Here is a 20,809-nt window from a genome sequence, read left to right as displayed (position 1 = left end):
ACAGGGAGCCGGAAGTGACGTAGTACGTTGACGCAGCAGCGGCGGCGGTGGCGGCGGAGGGGCCGTGCGGTGGGTCCGTACTATCCTTTCCCAGTCTCGGTTCGACGACTCCATTTTCCTCGGTGGGGGCTTACCGCTCCGGAGTAGCGGCGGGCTTCAGGCAGGTAAAGTTCGAACTGGAAAGCGTGTTTCTCGAATGGGTCAGGTGAGGAACCAGGCTCCTAGGGCCTGGTCCCGTAAGGGAAGAGGTACTGGGGAGCCGTATGCGGGAAGAAGGGGGCCCCCCCCGGCCTTCCCTGGTCTATAAGGGAAAAGGAGAAGGAAACCGGAGTAGTTGCCTAGAGTCTCAGAGCTCTTCCCAGTCCTGTGCTACCCGGAACCCGTGAATTGGGCGCCGTGTTGTATCAACAGGCTTCCTGGGATTCCGTCCTCTCGAAAGCTTGTGAAAATTGGGCCACGCCAAAGGATTTGGGAATGGAAGGGACTTGGGGCTTCTGAGTCAGGATCAGGTGATCAGATTTTTTGTTCTGGGGATGTTAAACCTACGGATCTTTCAGCAGCTAGGCCATCAGGCTAGAGGGCGATGCCAAATACCATCTTTTTCCGTATTGTTGAAAATAAAATTAGAACTTTTTATAGATGGTTGCATCCATCAACCGCCCACCACAAATCTCAGAATGGGCTATTGAGTCAAAACTTCATTTTCTTCCAGTTTCTGCCTTTCTCTCCAGGCAGTCCCTTGAACCAGCTGGAGCAGTTCGTTTCTCTTGGTTGTTTCAAGAAGTGATACTTATTTTTCTTTAATAAGAGGCCTAAGCTCTCTGAAAATACATCCTTGGAAATTCACTGTAATATCAGAAGTAGCAAGGGAGTATTGAGTTACACCGCTGCTATTAATGAACATGGAGAATGTAAACAGTTTGGAATTTGATTAATTTCTTCTAGAAAAAAAGCTTACTTGCACTGTTTATTTGGAAGGTACCGGTTCTAAAGTCTTCACTGTATTGAGTACAAAAGTATGATTGCTCCCTCATCACCTGAATTTAGAGCCCTTTCCATCACTTGTGTCCCCTCAACCAGTGCAAATACATTCTTCTTTAGACTGCTTCTATGGCTACTAGATTAGATTAGCGTAGTTACTCCCTAAGAGGTTTAAACCTTAATAAGAGATTAATCACGTCTAGAAGTGATGCAATCTAGAGAGGCTGTCACGTTTCACAGTTCTCCCTCAATAGACCTTCGCCAGAAGGGAAGCCCACGTAGTATACTGGAAACAAATGGTCTTTGGAGGCAAGTAAATTTGCCCTTGCTCCTATGTTCTTGGTCTCAATAAATGGCACTGTGATAAGGATCCTGTGTAAAATCCTTGGATTCTTCCTCTCCATTATTCCCTGATAAAATCAATCACCCAATCCTACCTCTCCATAAAAATCTTTTCCCATCACATACAGATTATGTTCTGGTAACCCCCCTCATCCCCCTCCAACTATCATCCTACTTTTCTTATTTCCCTTCACAGCCAGATTTCTATCTGTGTCAACTTTCTCGAATTTTATTCATTTTTCAGGCTCTACTAGTCTGGTTTCTCTTCTGACCACTTGGTTGAAGTTTCTCTGGTCAAGGTTACTAATGATTTCTTTATTGCCAGATCTCATGGATACTTTGTTCTTACCTTCCTCAATCCCTGGAATATGCAACACAGTTTACTCCTGTCTTGAAACTCTCTTGTCTTGGGGCTCCTGGGTGGCTCAGTCAGTAAGCATCTGCCTTCAGTTCAGGTCATGATCCCAGGGTCCTGGGATAGAGCCCCACATCAGGATCCCTACTCAATGGGGTGTCTTGCTTCTTCCTCTCCCTCCCACTTGCTCTCTCTCAAATACATAAATAAAATCTTAAAAAAAAAAAAAAAAGACGATGACGAAGAAGAAACTCTCTTCTTTTGGTTTCATTAACACTTAGCTCCTGGATTGTCTCCATTTTTCTGGTTGCTCCTTCTCAATGTCCTTTGCTAGCCACTTTTGCTCCCTACCTAGGGTCTAAATGTTGAATTTCCTTCAGAGTTTAATCTTGGGCTCTCTGCATACTTCCTTTAGATGATCCAGTCTCCGTGGCTTTAATTACCATCTGAAAGGTGGCAACTGTCAAGTTCAAATCTCTAGCCGTGCCTCCTCGATGTTCAAGAATCGTACACAGAGGGGCGCCTGGGTGGCTCAGTCGTTAAGCGTTTGCCCTCAGCTCAGGTCATGATCCCAGGGTCCTGCTCAGCAGGAAGTCTGCTTCTCCCTCTCCCCCTGCTTGTGTTCCCTCTCTCACTGTGTCTCTCTCTGTCAAATAAATAAAATCTTTAAAAAAAAAAAAGAATTGTATACAGAATGCCTATTTAATAGCTCCATTTGGATGTTTCTTAGACATTCCAAATCTAACATAACAAAAAGAGCATTTTAGTTTTCCCATCACTCCAAACCTGATCTTCCCTCTCTAAGACGTACTCTCATCCACATGGTTACCAAAGCCAGACCTCTGGGGATCATCTTGGATTCTTTTCCTTTACTACCCTCCTTCCCAAGTTTGGTAAGTCCTGTCACTTCTTCCAAAATATGTTTCAAATCTGTTTTCTGTTCTCTATCTCCGCTTTTACCACCCTATTCCAAACCGCCATCATCTTTTGCCTGGGCTACAACAGGGGTATCCTCAGTTTTCCCTGTTTCCACCCAGGTCTCCCTGCTTAAAGCACTCCAGTGGTTTTCCATGGCTTTCAGAGCCCCACTTGAGCAGGCCCCTCCTCTTTCTCCCATTCTGCTGCCTTCACCATTCTCTGGTCACATTGGCCTTAGGACATTGCCTACCATATGCCAAGTTCTTCCCCACCTTTTCTACCAGGAACCTCTTCCTACCCATTGTTGACATCTCAGCCTAAACTCACCCTCTCAGAGGTGAGGGTATTTATTTCCTTCCTAGTACTTATAGCAAGGTTTCTTTTGTTTGTGGTTTATCTCCTACAGCAGAATGTAGATATCTTAGGAAGAAGGACTTTTTTCTACGTGCCTGACAGGTAGTAGGCACTCATTAAATAAATCTTCTTTGAATTAGCAAGTAAACTAAGTTCGGTTTAAAACCCTGCAGGGGCTTCCCAGCACCTTTTAGAGTCCAAAATCTTTAACTTACCCTATCAAGATCCTTATGACTTCACTCCAACTCATTATGAGCCCTGCTCCCTCTCTCTAGTCAAGCTGGCCCTCACTGGCCCTGCCACTGGCCCTGGGCCTTGTGCTGGAAGTGCTCTCCTCCAACACTACCGCTCCTTGCATGACCACCAAAGAAGGCAGCTCCTCCCTTTAGCTAATTCCTCCACAGTCTTACAGTCTTTATTCAAAGTCACTTCCTCAAAACCAGATTGGAGTCCACTCTTACAGGCTCCCATGGTACCTTGGTCACCAGTTCTTTCAATTACTCCTGTACTTCTAGATCATGGGTCAACAAATTAAAGCTCCTTGGCCAAATTAGGCAACTCCCATTCATTTACATATCATCAGTAAATTAGGCAACTCCCATTCATTTACATATCATCAGTGTCAGATTTTGTGCTACAGTGGCAGATCTGGCCCTCTGTGGTTTGGTAACCCCTGTGCTAGGGCAGGAATATGTTCCTCAGTGTGTGTGGCACAAGACTCGGTAACTTACTCCCAGCCTCTGTTGCAGGGATTCCCAGCCTCTGTTGCAGGGATTCTGATTCTGGTTACATATTTCAGTTGTTTCTGCTCCTCTTTTGTACTTATTCTGCAAGGAAATGTGGAAAGAACAGAGATAACTTGTATTCTTAAATTACTTATGTTAGTCATCATTAACAATAATGCTTTCTATACTCTGGTATTGCAAGATCCTAAGAGGGGCGCCTGGGTAGCTCAGTTGGTTAAACGTCTGCCTTCTGCCCAAGTCATGATCCCAAGTCATGGTCCCAGGGTCCTGGGATCCAGCCCCGCATTGAGCTCCCTGCTCAGTGGGGAGTCGGTTTCTCCCTCTTCCCCAGCCTCTCCCCACCCCGACTCCCGCTTGTGCTCTCTCTGGCTCACTCTCTCTCTCTCAAATAAATAAAATCCTTTAAAAAAAAAAAAAAGAAAAGAAAAGAAAAGATCCTAAGATTGTTATTTCCTGGGGCGCCTGGGTGGCTCAGTCGTTAAGCGTCTGCCTTCGGCTCAGGTCATGATCCCAGGGTCCTGGGATTGAGCCCCGCATCGGGCTCCCTGCTCGGCAGGAGGCCTGCTTCTCCCTCTCCCACTCACCCTGCTTGTGTTCCCTCTCTCACTGTCTGTCTGTCAAATAAATAAAACTTTAAAAAAAAAAAAAGTTGTTATTTCCTATAAATGTGGCGTGCACATTAAAATGACGATAGGTAGAGTTAACATTTTCTGTTTTGTGTGTGTGTGTGTTTTGTTTTAAGATTTTATTTTTAAGTAATCTCTACACCCAACTTGGGGCTTGAACTCACAACCCTGAGATCAGTGCATGCTCTACTGACTGAGCCAGCCAGGCACCCCTCACTTTTTCTTTATTTTATCATCCTGATTTGATTAGGATTTTTCTTAAAGATTTCTGAATTTAAAAGAACTTGTCTTAAGTGGATTCTGAATACTTCATTTATTAAACTTTCAGGTTTTTGAATTCCAAATTGGGTAGTCACTTGTGAACACTTTTGGAATAGTCCCAGGCTTTTGCTCATAAAATACAGAATGTCTTAGAGTTGAAACTCCATACCAGACTTATGGGGCTGTTCCCCATACCACTAGGCCCTTTCAAACCTAAGCCTTTGCTCATGTTGCTTTTTCCAGATTATCCTCTTAAGTCCTCTCAACTCAGGCATCACCTTTTCTGAGGCATTCTCTGACACCTCTCTCTCCTCATATTGCTCCCGTAGTCCTGGTGTATAACTGTAATACAACATTCATTGTGCTTTGTCATAACTTTATTTACAAGTTTTTTGAGATAGATTGTGAATTCTACCAAGGTAAAACATATTTTACTCATTTTTATATACCCAAGTCCCAGCACAGAGCTTAATCCTATATGTATATGTATATATAGAAGTAAATGTTAATTGAAGCTGGCAGTGAAGGGAATTAACAGACATCTTTTTTTGCTCTGGTCTCCTTTTAATTGCCTCCTACATCATCTTGTTCAAAAGGAGGGACTGCCGAGGGCCTCCCTGTGGCAGTGTGATCCCAGCTCCATTCCTCTCCCAGAGAATGTCATGGTAACGGCCAACCTCTCCCTTTGAGCCACATCTTGGACTGCAGCTGTGCTTCTGCCTGGAGAAGCCTCCCTTCGCTACCCCGTGCCCCTTCTAGACCTGTTTCACTAGCACATTTAACTTACGGTCTGAATGTGGGGAAAATTCAAGAGCATAAGTACTAAATAAAAAACCTGAACTGTGCTGGGATCAGCTGAGATATCATACATTAATAATAATCATACGCTAATAAAGAGTATTTTTGTTGGGGAATAGTTGCTGCTTGCCAACCTCAGCCTGCAGTGCTGCTGCGGAACCCTCCGCACATTTAGCTCCTGCGAGTTGCAGCAAGTCAGGCTTGCTTCTGGCACACCTCTTTTAACTGAAAGTCTTGGCAGTGAGCTAGACTGGAAGCATTCCCCCCGCTAGAGCACAGCATGTACTCTATTGCTAACCTAGGGAATGGGAGAAAAGCTGCGTGTAGCACAGAGCACCAGCTGCCTCCCGGGACAGAAAAAAAGCTGTTGTTTTCATCAGGTAGGCTGTCTGTTTCTCTCTGTTAAGTAGACTGGAGGGCATCTGGTCTGCAGGAGCTGGCATTTAATGTGAAGATGTTGAGGCCTTGTAAGACTGAATTTGTGGGTCTGATAGCCTAATTAAAGCAAGCCATGTGTGGGGGCTGCTGTACCCAAATCTATTTTTAATGGCTTAGTTCAGGGCCGGGGTGGGGGGGGGGCGATGTCAGGATTCAAATTAGAGCACCAGATTTAATTAGTAGTTTTAGATACTCACTTTCTACAGTACTGAAAGTATATTACCTTAAGGACACAAGTCTTGGGGAAAAAAAGAGCATCAATCTAACTGTAAGACTTGTATCACCACCCTGTGGGGTGTGTCACTGTATAGTATAGCAGCTCTCAAACATTTTAATCTTAGGATCCCCTTTATAAATATAATTGAAGATTGCAAAGACGTTTATGTGAGTTGTATCTATTGATGTTTATGAGATTTTTATATTTTGATGTTTACCAAATAAGAAATTTAAATTGGGTATATTAATTCATTTTGAAATAATAATAAAGCACCACCAAAAAAGTAATTATTTTGCAGTATACAGGTATGTTAAATTAACACATTATACACCTTAAACTTACAGTGTTTTACGTCTATTACATGTCAGTAAAGCTGGAGAAAAAATAATAAGCTCACTACATTTTAACATAAATAATACTTTTATAAAAAACAATTGTAATCTTCAAAAGTAGTGAGAAGCGTGACACTGTTTTACTTTTTTTCCCCAAATCTTTTTAAAGATTTTATTTATTTGAGAAAGAGAGTGTGTGCGCAGGAGTGTGGGGGGCGGGGGGCAGAGAGAGAGCAGACTCCACCCAATGCGGGGCTGATCCCACAACCTGCGATCACAACCTGAGCCGAAACCAAGAGTCGATGCTTAACTGACTGAGCCAGCCACCCAGGCACCCCCCAAATCTTTTTATTGTCTCCCTTAATAGAATACAGGTGGATTTTCATATCTGCTTCTGCATTCAGTGTTGTGATACTGCACATCATACTACCTCTGGAAAACTCCACTGTACACTCATGAGAGATGGGAGGAGGTGGTCCCCTGACCACACTTGGAGACCTACTGATATATTAGAAACAACTGTACAACTGTGACTTCGGAGTCAGACACACTTTAACTCAGACCTCAGCTCTTGCAGTTGGTATTTGTATCAACTTGAACAAGTGACTTTGTGAGTCTGTCATCTCCTTTGTTGAATGGAGAAAGTGCACTATAAGTCCTAGGACAGTGTAGGGGTTAACAGGTGTTCCTTAAGTGTCTGGAACTTGGTAGAAGTGTGATTACTGTTGCTCTGGGCGCTTTTTTTTTGGTTTGTTTTTTAATTGTTTAAAGGAAAGGCCTGTATTAGTTTTGCTTGGGTTTTGTGTGAGTGTTGTGGGTTGGTTTGTTTCTAATTCTCTTCCTGTGCCTGCTCTCTACATAGAATACGTAAAATTGTTCTGTGGTCCTTATTTTCATATCTCTCTCCCTCTACCAGAAGTCAGCTCCTTGATAACAAACAATCCTGTTTATCCTCAAATCCCTAGGTCCGAGCAGAACGTATGTACACAGCAGGCATTCAGTAAAGCTTGAATGGCATATGAAACCTCAGCCTGAAATTGAACATAAGACCATATCATTGCCTCTCCCTTTCCACCAGAACTCAGTACCTTCAGTTTTGTTTCTTGAGTTCAATCTTAAATTAATTGGTTGTGGTATAAGTTGATATCAGTAAGGTAATTTTCAGAAAAATTAGAGCCATACCACTTAAGGCTCCTACTAGAGCTCAGACCATTTCAGGTAACTGTTAGCCAGCCTCCTCTTTTTTCCCATCCCACTGCCATCTTTCCCTGGGAAGGTGGCAGCAGTATGAAAAAGCAAGTAATTTATTTAACAGATATTTAGCTGTTCCTGTTTTGTGCAGAGCACCTAGAAGGATATGTTACTTGGTACAGAATCACAAAGTGCCTTCTGATGCTCTCGTGTTGTCATTTATATTTTCATGGTTTTTATTAGCCCTTCAATTAGATTTGGTCTCTAACATCCAGAAGCTTATGGTCTTAGGTGTGGAAAATGGGCACATACACGGTGGACCATAATTCAGGACAAGGTGAGGACTGATGCTGAGTTTATCAGCAGCCAGCTTCAGGATTCCAGAATCTAGGATCTTGATGTTACAATGTGTGTGACGTGTGCTGTTTTTTATTTTTTTATTTATTTATTTTTTTTTAAAGATTTTTTATTTATTTATTTGAGAGAGAGAGAATGAGAGAGAGCAAGCACATGAGAGGGGGGAGGGTCAGAGGGAGAAGCAGACTCCCTGCCGAGCAGGGAGCCCGATGCGGGACTCGATCCAGGGACTCCAGGATCATGACCTGAGCCGAAGGCAGTCGCTTAACCAACTGAGCCACCCAGGCGCCCACGTGTGCTGTTTTTTAAAGTCCTACGAGGTGTGGGGTGCCTGGGTAGGATAGTCATTTAAGCATCTGACTCTCGGTTTCGGCTTGGGCCCTGATCTCATGGTGGTGAGATCCAGCCCTGCGTTGGGCTCCATGTTCAGTGCAGAGTCTGCTTGAGAGTCTCTCTCCCTCCCCCTCCCTTTATTACGTTTAAATAAATAAATGTAATAAATAAATTCTACAAGGCCCAGAAAACTCCCATGTTATGGTTCTGCCATTTCCAGGCTCTGGATGAGTCCGAAAGCGGGGAAGTAGAAGACAAAGTTGGGACTGGTTGGTACAAAATTACAGAATGCTAAGGAAAATTAGGCCCACGATTCAAATTCACACTCAGTTAACATTTATTGAAACCGTAAACTAGGTTCTTTCCCCCGTGTCATGTAATAGTCTTAACTACTCTACAAGGTAGGTAGTGCTATTCCTGTTTTCCAGATGAAGAAGTTGATATCCAGACAAATTCAATAATTTGCTTAGCTTATGTATTTGGTAGATGATGGGACCAGGTTTTGATCTTTTCTCTTAAGCCCAGCAATCTTTACACTTAACTGTGTTGCCTTTATTTTGTAGGCCATGGAAGTCACTTTCAATTTTTTTTTGCTGGGGAGGTAAATGGTAAAAATAGAGTTATGGTTCTAATGTTTCTAAAGAGACCCCTTCTCCACCCAGATGCTCCCAACCAGTAGTCACACAAGTGGCTCAGGTTCATGAAGTGTCGTTTAATCTGTTGGAAAGAATTTTCCTTGACTCTGTCAGCAGCCAGGCGTTAAGTTCACACTTGTTTCCCAAATCTCTTATGAGCGAGTCATATAATCTCACTGCTACCATATCCCTACCTCTGTAATCACTCCTACACTAATTTCTTTCCTCATTCACCCCTTCCTGCCCCCAAATGATAAATGAGATAAAATCCTTTGTTCTACAGTTGACCCTTGAACAACGCAGGGGTTAGGGGCCCTGGCCTCCCCCACAGTCAAAGATCTGCATATAACTTTTGACTCCCTGAAAACTTTACTAATTGCCTACTATTGGCTGGGATAACATAACATGATAAACTAAATAGTCAATTAACGCATTTTGGACATTATATGTACTATAACCATATTCTTAAAATAAGCTAGAGAAAAGAAAATGTCAAGAAAATCACATGGAAGAGAAAATACATTTACAGTACTCTATGTATTTATCGAATAAAATCTGTGAGTGGACTCATGCAGCTCAAACTCCTGCTGTTGGAGAGTCAACTCTATATAAGAAGTCCAGTGTAATCAATCATCTTTTTAAAGGCACACGTGAAAGGAGTAACCATGGGAGGAGTGGAAAATGGATGCAATGGAGCCATCTGATTCTTACTGTCTCCTCCTTAGGTGGGAATGATTGAGGAGGCAGAACAGTGGCATGTGGCTAAAAGGCTGTTTGTGGAAAGGTTTAAGGGCACTCTGTAAAGTCATGTGTCTCGTTTTTTTTTATCCCCATCTTCCTTCCTTCCCTAGTCATCTTTAGGCAGGCCGTGAGAAGCTGCAGCCATGTCTGATTTTGTGGAAAGCGAGGCCGAGGAGTCAGAGGAAGAGTACAATGATGAAGGCGAAGTGGTGCCCCGAGTCACCAAGAAATTTGTGGAAGAGGAGGATGACGGTGAGGAGGCCCCAGCCTCAAGCTTCTCCCCACTATTGCTAAGCTTTGGATAGTTGGATTCTTGCTGATGAAAGGCTCAGGCTGAGCACAGAAGTTATCACACATGAGGTACCAGCTTGAGAATTTTCAGTAATTTATAGAAAATACTTACTGAGCATCTGCTATATGCCAGACGCTGTGCCTAGAACTAGAAATATAAAATAAAGACCCTGCTGTCGTGGAGTTTACATTAATGGGAGGGGACAGACAGTAAACCAACAAATAAATACATAGGTAATGTTTTCCTCTTGTAGAGACCTAGGAGTGTTGGTATTTATGTGCCCAGTTTCCTATTTCTCTGGCCAAAGTCAACCATTAGTGACCCTCAGCAGAGTAGAACCATGAAATAGCTTTAAAGACAGAAAGGTAAACGTAAGTTTTATCAAAAGAATTACGGATAAAAGAAGTAATATAGCCGCTGAATTTATAAACTAAGAGGAAAACAAAGATTATTGGTGGCTCTAAAGCCCCTAGTGTGATTTTGAAGAGCCCAAGTAATTAGGAAAATCATCTTGCCTAAAGACAGGTGGTGAACATAGAAAGGAGATCGTCCTTTTCCAGATGCTGCTCCTCTAAGTCAGTGGCCATGTTTTACATCTTTAGATGAGGCTGAAAAGTTAACATGGCACTCATATCCTTAGCTTCAGAGCAGAGAGAGAATCACAGTAAAGCAGGTGGCCCTGCCCCACCTCAGCCCGTTACCCAAACTCCATGCCTCAAACATGCATGTTTTCCAGATGAGGAGGAGGAGGAGGAGAACCTAGATGATCAGGATGAGCAAGGCAATCTGAAAGGCTTTATCAATGATGATGACGATGAAGATGAAGGGGAGGAGGATGAGGGTAGTGACTCTGGTGATTCAGAAGATGATGTTGGCCACAAGAAGAGAAAACGCAGTGAGTAGTCTCTCCTCAGTCAAGCGAGGCTGGGGTGGAAGTTGCAGTGGAGAAGGGGACTCCCCGTCATCATGCGTAACACTTTGTTTTCTCCAGCATCTTTTGATGACCGCCTGGAGGATGATGATTTTGACCTCATTGAGGAGAATTTGGGTGTCAAAGTCAAAAGAGGAGTAAGTGTCATTCTTTGTCTCTGTCCCTGGGATGAAGGAAAAAGGCCTTGAAATTCAGTGATTTCTGGGGCATGAGGCACCTCCAGAACAGTTTGGGAAGCATCAGAGAAGAGAAAGTTGCTCTGTGCCCTTGTGCTGTGGCAACTAGATTTGCATCCCAGATCTGGGTACCTGTTAGAGAAAGGCTTGTCAGAGTTTCAAGGGTGGGCCTTGGTGCTGAAAGAGCATCACGTAACGTGTTCTTTGCCATCCCCTTGGTCAGCAGAACTTTGGTGGGGAAATGGGAGTGAGATTAGAAAGCAAGCATCCTTATGCCAGTCCCCTCAGACCCTGATGAGACAGGTTTTCCCACCCCTAGCAAAAATACCGACGTGTCAAAAAAATGTCAGATGACGAGGATGACGACGAGGAGGAATATGGCAAAGAGGAACATGAAAAAGAGGCAATTGCAGAGGAGATCTTCCAGGACGGGGAAGGGGAAGAAGGGCAGGAAGCCGTGGAGGCCCCCATGGCTCCTCCAGAGGAGGAGGAGGAAGATGATGAAGAATCAGGTATGTGGCATCAGGCTGGGAAGCCTGGGTTTGGGTGGGTGTTGGGATTGCCTAGCCCCTACGAGCAGGGTGGGAAACCATTCTTCAGCTACAGGCCCCCAGCATTTGACAGAAAGAAGTTCATTTGCAGGAGCCTCCCTACTCTTCTCCTCAGTGGCTACTCACATAGGAACTAAAGCCATTCAGTCCTGGGTCATGCCCTGCCTCTGAGCACTAATCCCTTCCTTCCCTGCCCAGACATTGATGACTTCATTGTGGATGATGATGGACAGCCTCTGAAAAAACCTAAGTGGCGGAAAAAGCTTCCCGGATACACAGATGCGTGAGTGGGGTCTGGTACGGGGTGGTGATAAAGGCATCTGAGTAGACATAGTCAGGAAGGAGGATGTCAGAGGTTTCTGCCAAAAATGAGACGTCCCAGCTCTCAACGTTTTTGCTTCCCCGCCTCAGATAACCTTTACTAGGCAGGAATGTCAGACTGCTCCTAGAAGCCCTGAGAGCTCTCTGCATTATAGGGCCAGTGTGGGCTCAGGGTGGAGTCACGTGTGTAGGCCTCCATCCAGCCTCCCTCTACACCTGCAGCTCCGTGTTTATTTATTTATATGTTGGCCTTCTAAGTATAATTTTGTTGCAGGAAAGCTTTTGCTCTAAGGGAATACTGTAATGTCTTAGCAAAAGATGGATCTGCTGAGCAGAGTGTGGACCTATCTGCCCTGTTGCTGTTTGATCCCTGACACTGGCACACACCAACCATGGGCTTTTTTTCTTCCAGAAATATCCCCCAACTAAGTCTTTATTCCACAGTAAATATGCTTTTTTCATTTACCTTTCTCTTAATCTTCTTTGTTTCCTTTGGGGCAAGTCAAGGATCTATGCATGGGCTGCATCTCTCTCCTCTCACCAGAACCTGGGCCAACTGCCTCTTGCTGTCACCCACAGGGCCCTGCAGGAAGCCCAGGAGATTTTTGGTGTGGACTTTGACTATGATGAGTTTGAGAAATACAATGAGTATGATGAAGAACTGGAGGAAGAGTATGAGTATGAGGATGATGAGGCTGAGGGTGAGATCCGAGTGCGCCCCAAGAAGACCACCAAGAAACGTGTGAGCCGCAGGAGCATCTTCGAGATGTATGAGCCCAGCGAGCTGGAAAGCAGCCACCTCACAGATCAGGACAATGAAATCCGAGCCACCGACCTGCCTGAGAGGTTCCAGGTAAGAAAGCACCAGCTTCTGTAACTTCTGCCCATGTGTAATCACTGTCCTGAGCCTCCTTGCTCCAAGCGCTGTAGCAGAGGAACAGTCTAACAACAATCTGATATTGAATGGTATGTAGGAAGTTGGCTTTGAACCCCACCTGACCAGGGGGTGCAGGGAGTCCAGCTCTTAGAGAAGGCTCTTGTGCTGCTTATGGTTCTTGAAATGGCACTCTTTCTTTAGTAGATACATAAGGTATCTACTTCATGCCAGGACAACACTCTTCCAGGGTGCCGGAAATGTGTGTCTGGAACACACGTTTCTCTCCTGAAGTGGTGTGTGTTTCCCACAGGGGATACAGGATAAAGTCAGTCTCATTGTTGTCTTATCCCCCACAGCTCCGCTCCATCCCAGTTAAGGGGGCTGAAGATGATGAACTAGAAGAAGAAGCTGACTGGATCTACAGGAATGCCTTTGCCACACCAACCATTTCTCTGCAGGTATCCAAAAAAAGATCCTTCTGTTTGACATGAACTGGAAGCCACTTCATCAAGATGAAGACCTCCTCCTCCCATGCCCCAGATGTCTATGTGCCTAGTACAGGACAGTATGAGTGTGTGTATGTGTATGAGAGATTTTTCTGGATTTCATCTGACAAGGTTATCCTTTGACATGAAACAGTTTCACGCATGGTAAGACGAAACAAGTAACAGCATTGTTGCTGTTTCTTTTTTCTTCTGGCTCTAGGAAAGCTGTGATTATCTAGACCGAGGGCAGCCAACCAGCAGCTTCAGTCGAAAAGGGCCCAGCACAATTCAGAAGATTAAAGAAGCCTTGGGCTTCATGCGAAATCAACACTTTGAGGTAGCACCTCAAGCTCTCTAATGGCCCATTGGTTAGAAATTCAGCTGGGGGGGGCGCACCTGGGTGGCTCAGTCAGTTGAGTGTCCAGCTCTTGATTTCGGCTCAGGTCCTGATCGTGGGATCAAGCCCCACGTCAGGCTCTGCGCTGGGCATGGAACCTGCTTTAGATTGTCTCCATGTCCCTCTGCCCACCCTCACCCCCACCCCCCGCTTGTGCGCATGCTCTTTCTCTCTCTCTCTCTCTCTCTCTCTCTCTCTGTCTCAAAAAAAATTCACCTGGGGGTGAGGGAAAGGGGAGCTACCTGTCAGGTGGGGAGCCCCCTTCTGTTCTCAGATGTGGTCCGTTGGCTCAAGAGTGTGAGAACCAGGGCGCCTGGGTGGCTCAGTTGGTTAAGCGACTGCCTTCAGCTCAGGTCATGATCCTGGAGTCCCTGGATCGAGTCCCGCATCGGGCTCCCTGCTTGGCAGGGAGCCTGCTTCTCCCTCTGACCCTCCCCCCTCTCATGTGCTCTCTCTCTCTCATTCTCTCTGTCTCAAATAAATAAATAAAATCTTTAAAAAAAAAAAAAAAAGAGTGTGAGAACCAAAGGAGACTCTAGTGATCAGGAGAACAATGCTACCTATCTGCAGCATCGTTTTCCACTATGGGGGAGAGCACATGCCCTTAAGGAGCCTGTGAGGGAGGTCAGGCTTCCGACTGTTGAATTTTCTGGTGCTATTTTACCCCTCTGGCAAAGGAGCTCCTTACAGATCTTTCCACTCTGGTTGACTGCAGTCTCCCTGCCGTTCTAGGTGCCTTTTATTGCTTTCTACCGTAAGGAGTATGTGGAACCTGAGTTGCACATCAATGACCTGTGGAGGGTGTGGCAGTGGGATGAAAAGGTAAGATGGATCCGTGCCCCGCTAAGAGGCTGAGGTGTGGATTGGGCACCACTACTACCGGAGCCCAAGCCTCCTATACATACCATGGCAGCCCAAACCTCCCCAGCCTGTCAAGCTCCCCCCCAGGGTCTCCTAGTAAGGAACAGAGCAGCCTCAGGTCTCCAAGGCCAAACACCAGCCCCTACTCCTGCCTTGTCTCCTCCTAGTGGACCCAACTGAGGATCCGCAAAGAGAACCTAACACGGCTATTTGAGAAGATGCAGGCTTATCAGTACGAGCAGATATCCGCTGACCCTGACAAACCCCTTGCTGATGGCATCCGGGCTCTGGATACCACCGACATGGAGAGGTGACGTGTGCAGGGTTTATTCCATTATAAGGAATAAGCTCAGACCAAAGGCGGGCCCCCAGGGAGCAGCATAACCTACAAAATCCTCAGCACAGGGCCCGTCCCTTAGAAATCCAATTTGTCCCCACATCAAAAGTGATCTTTCTGGCAGGCAAAATCATCTTAGTTATCTATATTGATGTAAAATGTTAAAAGGTTAAGACAGTCATGTTTGCCGATCTGAGAATTCCCTGCATGTAAAGTTACATGGGAAACCAAATTATAACCAGAAAGTGGCTTGATGAGCCTGCAATCAGTGTGGAGTGTGGGAAGGGAGCAGATGACTTCAGTGGCCACTGTCATGAAGCTGGGGGGTGGGGGGGCAGACTTCTCAAGGACTCTGAACTTTGCTAGAGATATGATGCTTCAACTTCATCTACATTTCTAACAACCACCGACCACCATTTGACATATTCCTTCTCTAAGATACCTTGGTTGCAAGTAAGTCATGGTCTAGTGGTGCTGTATAGCTCTAATAATTGAAGAATACAGGCACCCATCCCAGTTGGGATCTTGCCTCACGGGAATTGGACCTCTTGTAGCAGAACTGGGTTTATATTCTTACTCAGGGATAATTGAGGTCTTCTGTTTCTTTCCTCCAGGCTTAAGGATGTGCAGTCAATGGATGAGCTGAAAGATGTCTACAACCATTTCTTGCTTTATTATGGTCGTGATATCCCCAAGATGCAAAATGCTGCCAAGGCCAGCCGCAAGAAGCTGAAGCGTGTACGGGAGGAGGGAGATGAGGAAGGCGAGTGCTGGAAAAGAAAACCCAGGAGGCTTGATGGCCATGCCGTCCCCTGGGACGACCTGGGCTGAATGCCCTTTGGGGCTTCTCTCTACATGTGTCAGATCCTCGGGAATGACTGGAAACTGGAGCACTAACTCATGATTTCTTCCCAGGTGAGGGTGAAGAGGCAGAAGATGAGGAGCAGAGGGGCCCAGAGCTCAAACAGGCCTCCCGCCGAGATATGTACACCATCTGCCAGAGCGCTGGGCTAGGTAAAAGCTAGTTGCTTTGTGTCCTGGGTTTTGTAGCCATGAGCAAGGGGAGTTCCCTGGTAGTCGCTGGTGGGCAGGAAGAGGACTTGACATCTGAGAGAATCACCAGTCCAGTTCTGAACACTGGCCCCCCCGCACCCACACCCACCCCACAGTAATGGCCAGGCCTTTCCCTAACTTCCTAAAGGAATGGGAAGCTCACATGATCAGAGAGATGGAGTCCATCCTATCTCTGAGATGTTCTTTTAGTAAACTATAATTTCCACCTTAGTTCTGAGCCCAGGAGTCACAGAAAATTCTTGTTTCTTCTGCCTCATAACAGCCTGTCAGGTGCTTAAAGGCAGTTTTACTATTCCTTGTAAACTTCCTGGTCCTGCTTTTTCATGACCTTTTTAAGGTCTAGTGCCCAGAATTGCTGCTCTGGATTCAGAGAGCAAAGAAATTTGTCAGCCCAGCTGTTGTCTTACCTTTCACCCTCCTGTTTGCTTCAGATGGTCTGGCCAAAAAGTTTGGGCTTACTCCGGAGCAATTTGGGGAAAACCTCCGGGACAGCTATCAGCGGCACGAGACAGAGCAGTTCCCTGCAGAGCCTTTGGAGCTGGCCAAGGATTACGTTTGCAGGTAGGCGGGCAGCAAGTGGCTGGCAGGAGGAGGGGCCTGAGGGCCAGACACTGTCATCCTGCAGCTGCCCCATTTTCCCCACAGCCAGTTCCCTACGCCAGAAGCTGTGCTGGAAGGTGCCCGCTACATGGTAGCCCTGCAGATTGCCCGAGAGCCCCTTGTCCGACAGGTGCTGAGGCAGACCTTCCAGGAGAGAGCCAAGCTCAATATAACCCCCACCAAGAAAGGTAGAAAGGTGAGCTGGGTGAAGGGTTTTGATCCAAGACATAGCCCAGGTCTGTGTCGACTGAACTGAGTTTCTTGCTTTCGTGCGCAGCTGAGCCGTCTGCCTGTGAGCAGAGAGGCAGTCTTTTCTCCCAAGGTCAAGCCAGCTTATCTGAGCCTTCTCTAAGAGCTGGACTCCCTGCATCCCCTGGTCAGGGCATCAGTAGGCTGATAATTCCTCTTGATGTCTGCAGGATGTGGATGAGGCCCACTACGCTTATTCCTTCAAATACTTAAAGAACAAGCCTGTTAAGGAACTGAGAGATGACCAGTTCCTCAAGATATGCTTGGCTGAAGATGAAGGGCTACTCACCATTGACATCAGTATAGACATGAAGGGGGTAGAAGGGTAAGCAAAGCTCTGGGGTGGGGGCTCTTTGAGGAAGGGCTCGATGAGGGAGGGGTCCTTCAAGAATGTGAACCGCAGTTTCAGAGTTGAGCGAGCCATTGTCCCTGGCTCACTCAAGGTTTGTGGACATCTGAGTATCCCCTGTCCTCCATCCCCGACACTGCCGTGTTGTCTCTCCTCAGCTACGGTAATGACCAGACATATTTCGAAGAGATCAAACAGTTTTACTATCGAGATGAGTTCAGCCACCAGGTGCAGGAGTGGAACCGGCAGCGCACTATGGCCATCGAACGAGCTTTGCAGCAGTTCCTCTATGTGCAGATGGCCAAAGAACTCAAGAACAAGCTGCTGGCCGAAGCCAAAGAATATGTCATAAAGGTGAAGACAGAAACTCATGGTCTTTGGTCCTGTGATTTCCCCAAACTAGAGCTGAGAGTGCAGGAACTCCTTAATAGTAGTCTTCTAGCTAATGGAGAAGCACTGAGGGCAAGGGGAGGGTAATCACAGGGAGCGCAAACAAGGCCATGGATCACTCCAAGACCTCCCCATTTGAACAGCCTCTTGGCTTGCCACCCCCAATCCAAACGTTCTTTGTTTATATTACTGTTCTCTGTATACTCCCCTGTTTCCAAAAGCAAGGTATGCCTTAGCACCATAAGCCCGCCAAGGGCTAGGAGCAAGTGCGCATGTCAGTACAACCTTGGCACATGCGCACCTGCATCTGTTTCCACGGCACACTTGGTGAGCCTCTCGGCCCTAGTGTCTGGTGTGTCTCCTCCTCAGGCCTGTAGTCGCAAACTCTACAACTGGTTGAGGGTCGCACCCTACCGGCCAGATCAACAGGTAGAGGAAGATGATGACTTTATGGATGAGAACCAAGGGAAGGGCATCCGCGTTCTAGGCATCGCTTTCTCCTCTGCCAGGTACCTGCTCGTTTGTGCCTGCCCAGCCTCACCCCTTCCCTGACTTCCTAATCTCATTCTTTTCTTAGTTATATTCTCTTATTTCTGATTGTTGCACTATTCTTTTCCGGTCTGGTTGGCAGAGATCACCCTGTGTTCTGCGCCCTGGTCAACGGCGAAGGAGAAGTGACAGACTTCCTTCGGCTGCCCCATTTTACCAAACGGCGAACTGCATGGAGAGAGGAAGAACGGGAAAAGAAGGCAAGTGGCTGGGACGGGGTAACCAAGTGTACACCTTAAGTGCATTTTACAATTCCATGGGGATATGTGTTTATGGTCTACGCAACGTCCCATGCAAGACCCTCGTTATCTCTACCTGGTTGCTGAACCCTGGAGTCCTGGGAGAAGCCTCACTTCCATAAGCAGTAGATGGCGCTCAAGTTCTGGTGCAGAATTTACTTCTGGCTGGAGGCCAAGTCCTAGGCCTTGTGTGCTTCTGGGAGCTGCCATTATGGCCTTAGTTCTTACCAGCATCTGGGTCATCCTGTTCCAGCAGCTGAAAGCCAGTGAGGCATTAAGCCAACCTTTTCCCAGCTTTAGCCTTTCAGTGTTTTTTTCCAAGGAAGGAGAAATTTGAATTCATCTCACGTATATGTTTCTGAATTTTTTTTAACCTAATGGTATCTTTCCATTTTGCCAAGAGAGGTGCATCCTAAAGTAATTTTTAACAACCTTTTTTTTTTTTAAGATTTTATTTATTTGAGAGAGCAAGAGAAATAGAGAAAGCATAAGCAGGGGGGAGAAGGAGAAGCAGGCTCCCCACTGAGCAGGGAGCCCGACGTCAGGCTCAATCCCAGGACCCTGGGATCATGACCTGAGCGGAAGGCAGACGCTTAACCTACTGAGCCACCCAGGCACCCCATTAACAACCATTTTTAAAAAAAAAAACACTGAAATGAGATTACAATAGTCCTGACAACCAAATAGTGGTTTATGTTAGCAAAACCCAAGTATGTTTGGATCAGTCAGAGGAGCATGGGACTCTTGATCTCAAGGTTGTTGAGATCAAGCCCCACGTTGAGTGTAAAGATTACTAAAAAGGAAGGAAAAGAAGAAAAGGAAGACCCAAGTGTGTTTGACCACAACCAACTATGAGCCAGAAGTATAGTAACTTTAGAAAATGTTAACGGATATATGACATTCAAACCAGAGATCTTAGTTTCCTTGTCTTATGTTCCAGTTAGACAGTGTGTGTGCATCATGTCTAACTTGGACCTTACCATTCTCTGGTCTTAAAAGGTCTTGGCACTACTTAGGGAGAGAAAACTGTTAGAAATCTCCCTATCTTCAGAGCCATTTAGTTCCAGTTTTATTTCAATCCAGGCTCAAGACATTGAAACCCTAAAGAAATTTCTTCTGAACAAAAAGCCTCATGTGGTGACAGTTGCAGGAGAAAACAGGTAGGGGCACCAGGGGATCAGACTAAATTAACTCATCCCTTCTTATTGAATCTGGCATATACCTCTAACAAAGCGGGCATATGCCTCTAACAAAGCGGACATATGCCTCTGTAGACCCTTGGTAAATTTCCCATCCCCGGGGGGTAGTTCTTTGTCTTCAAAGCCCTTTCCCTACCACCCTACCCCCATCCCAGCCCTGAGTCTGTCTATTCCTGAGAAACAATTCAGAAAGAGCCCTGACCCAAAACTCCTCATCCCTCCAGGGACGCCCAGATGTTGATTGAAGATGTGAAGCGCATTGTGCATGAGCTGGACCAGGGCCAACAGCTGTCCTCTATTGGGGTGGAGCTGGTTGATAATGAGTTGGCCATTCTCTATATGAACAGCAAGAAATCGGAGGTAATGCCGGAGCCCCCATTCTTGGGACCTGAACAAGTAAGAGCTGTCAATTCCAGGGAAATTTAATAGGGATATGAGAGTGATCAAGGGCACAGGACTGCACTTATTCACTTACCCATGTGGGGGTGCTTCATTTTGCCAGTCATGGCTCAGATTGGGAGCCCTGCAGATTAAATTGGCCCCAGAGAAGACGAGAAAGTGACTTAAGGCTAGAACACTTTGAATTTCCTTTTGTTGTTCAGAGCTAAGGGAACTTAATGGTCCTACTGGTCCTCATTTGACTCTAGGCAGAGTTCCGGGATTACCCTCCAGTGCTGAGACAAGCCGTCTCCCTGGCCCGGCGCATCCAGGACCCTCTGATTGAATTTGCCCAGGTGTGCAGCTCTGATGAAGACATCCTGTGTCTCAAGTTTCATCCCTTGCAGGTGAGTAGGGTTTGAGAGGCAAGCCTGGGCGGACAGAATGGCACAGGAACCTTACCCCTGCCTGCTCTGTGTCCACAGGAGCACGTGGTGAAAGAGGAGCTGCTCAACGCCTTGTACTGTGAATTTATCAACCGAGTCAATGAGGTTGGTGTCGATGTCAACCGTGCCATCGCCCACCCGTACAGCCAGGCCTTGATCCAGTATGTCTGTGGCCTGGGACCTCGAAAAGGGACCCATCTCCTCAAGGTAGGATGGGGTTGAATCAGAAAATTAAAAAAGTTCCCATTTCATTGAGCCTTTACACTCTGCCAGCATGATTTGACAAAAGACCAAGGTCAGAGAGATAAAGGGACTTGACCAGAGACATCCAGCTCATGAGAGTCCAAGTCAGACTTGAGACCCAGGTGGCCACAGCTGTGCTCTTCATTACTATACTATGGGAAAGATAGCCATAAACCAAGATTTAAAATGGATGGAAGAAAGTGAGAAGAGTACCAGACACAAACCTCAGGATAGTGGTTT

The 20,809-nt window shown here is 46.1% G+C and overlaps 1 protein-coding gene across 1 annotated transcript in view; it reads left to right on the top strand.

The window, feature by feature from the left end:
* Positions 1–6: 6 nt before the first annotated feature.
* SUPT6H (SPT6 homolog, histone chaperone and transcription elongation factor) overlaps positions 7–20,809 on the top strand; it is a 32,255-nt gene continuing 11,452 nt past the window's right edge. The window contains exons 1-23 of the mRNA XM_036122033.2: positions 7–164; positions 9,736–9,877; positions 10,654–10,812; positions 10,909–10,985; positions 11,344–11,536; positions 11,774–11,858; positions 12,476–12,749; positions 13,130–13,231; positions 13,479–13,595; positions 14,388–14,477; positions 14,684–14,826; positions 15,468–15,616; positions 15,769–15,867; positions 16,359–16,488; positions 16,573–16,723; positions 16,947–17,101; positions 17,284–17,479; positions 17,885–18,024; positions 18,147–18,264; positions 19,387–19,463; positions 19,727–19,862; positions 20,150–20,287; positions 20,366–20,533. Coding sequence (XP_035977926.2) covers positions 9,769–9,877; positions 10,654–10,812; positions 10,909–10,985; positions 11,344–11,536; positions 11,774–11,858; positions 12,476–12,749; positions 13,130–13,231; positions 13,479–13,595; positions 14,388–14,477; positions 14,684–14,826; positions 15,468–15,616; positions 15,769–15,867; positions 16,359–16,488; positions 16,573–16,723; positions 16,947–17,101; positions 17,284–17,479; positions 17,885–18,024; positions 18,147–18,264; positions 19,387–19,463; positions 19,727–19,862; positions 20,150–20,287; positions 20,366–20,533 — 3,006 coding nt within the window. The 5' untranslated portion in view covers positions 7–164; positions 9,736–9,768. The remainder of the gene's footprint in view (positions 165–9,735; positions 9,878–10,653; positions 10,813–10,908; positions 10,986–11,343; positions 11,537–11,773; positions 11,859–12,475; positions 12,750–13,129; positions 13,232–13,478; positions 13,596–14,387; positions 14,478–14,683; positions 14,827–15,467; positions 15,617–15,768; positions 15,868–16,358; positions 16,489–16,572; positions 16,724–16,946; positions 17,102–17,283; positions 17,480–17,884; positions 18,025–18,146; positions 18,265–19,386; positions 19,464–19,726; positions 19,863–20,149; positions 20,288–20,365; positions 20,534–20,809) is intronic.

The sequence above is a fragment of the Halichoerus grypus genome, chromosome 2 (assembly GCF_964656455.1).
Source record: "Halichoerus grypus chromosome 2, mHalGry1.hap1.1, whole genome shotgun sequence".
NCBI lineage: Eukaryota > Metazoa > Chordata > Mammalia > Carnivora > Phocidae > Halichoerus > Halichoerus grypus.
This window is presented reverse-complemented; position numbering and strand designations above follow the sequence as displayed.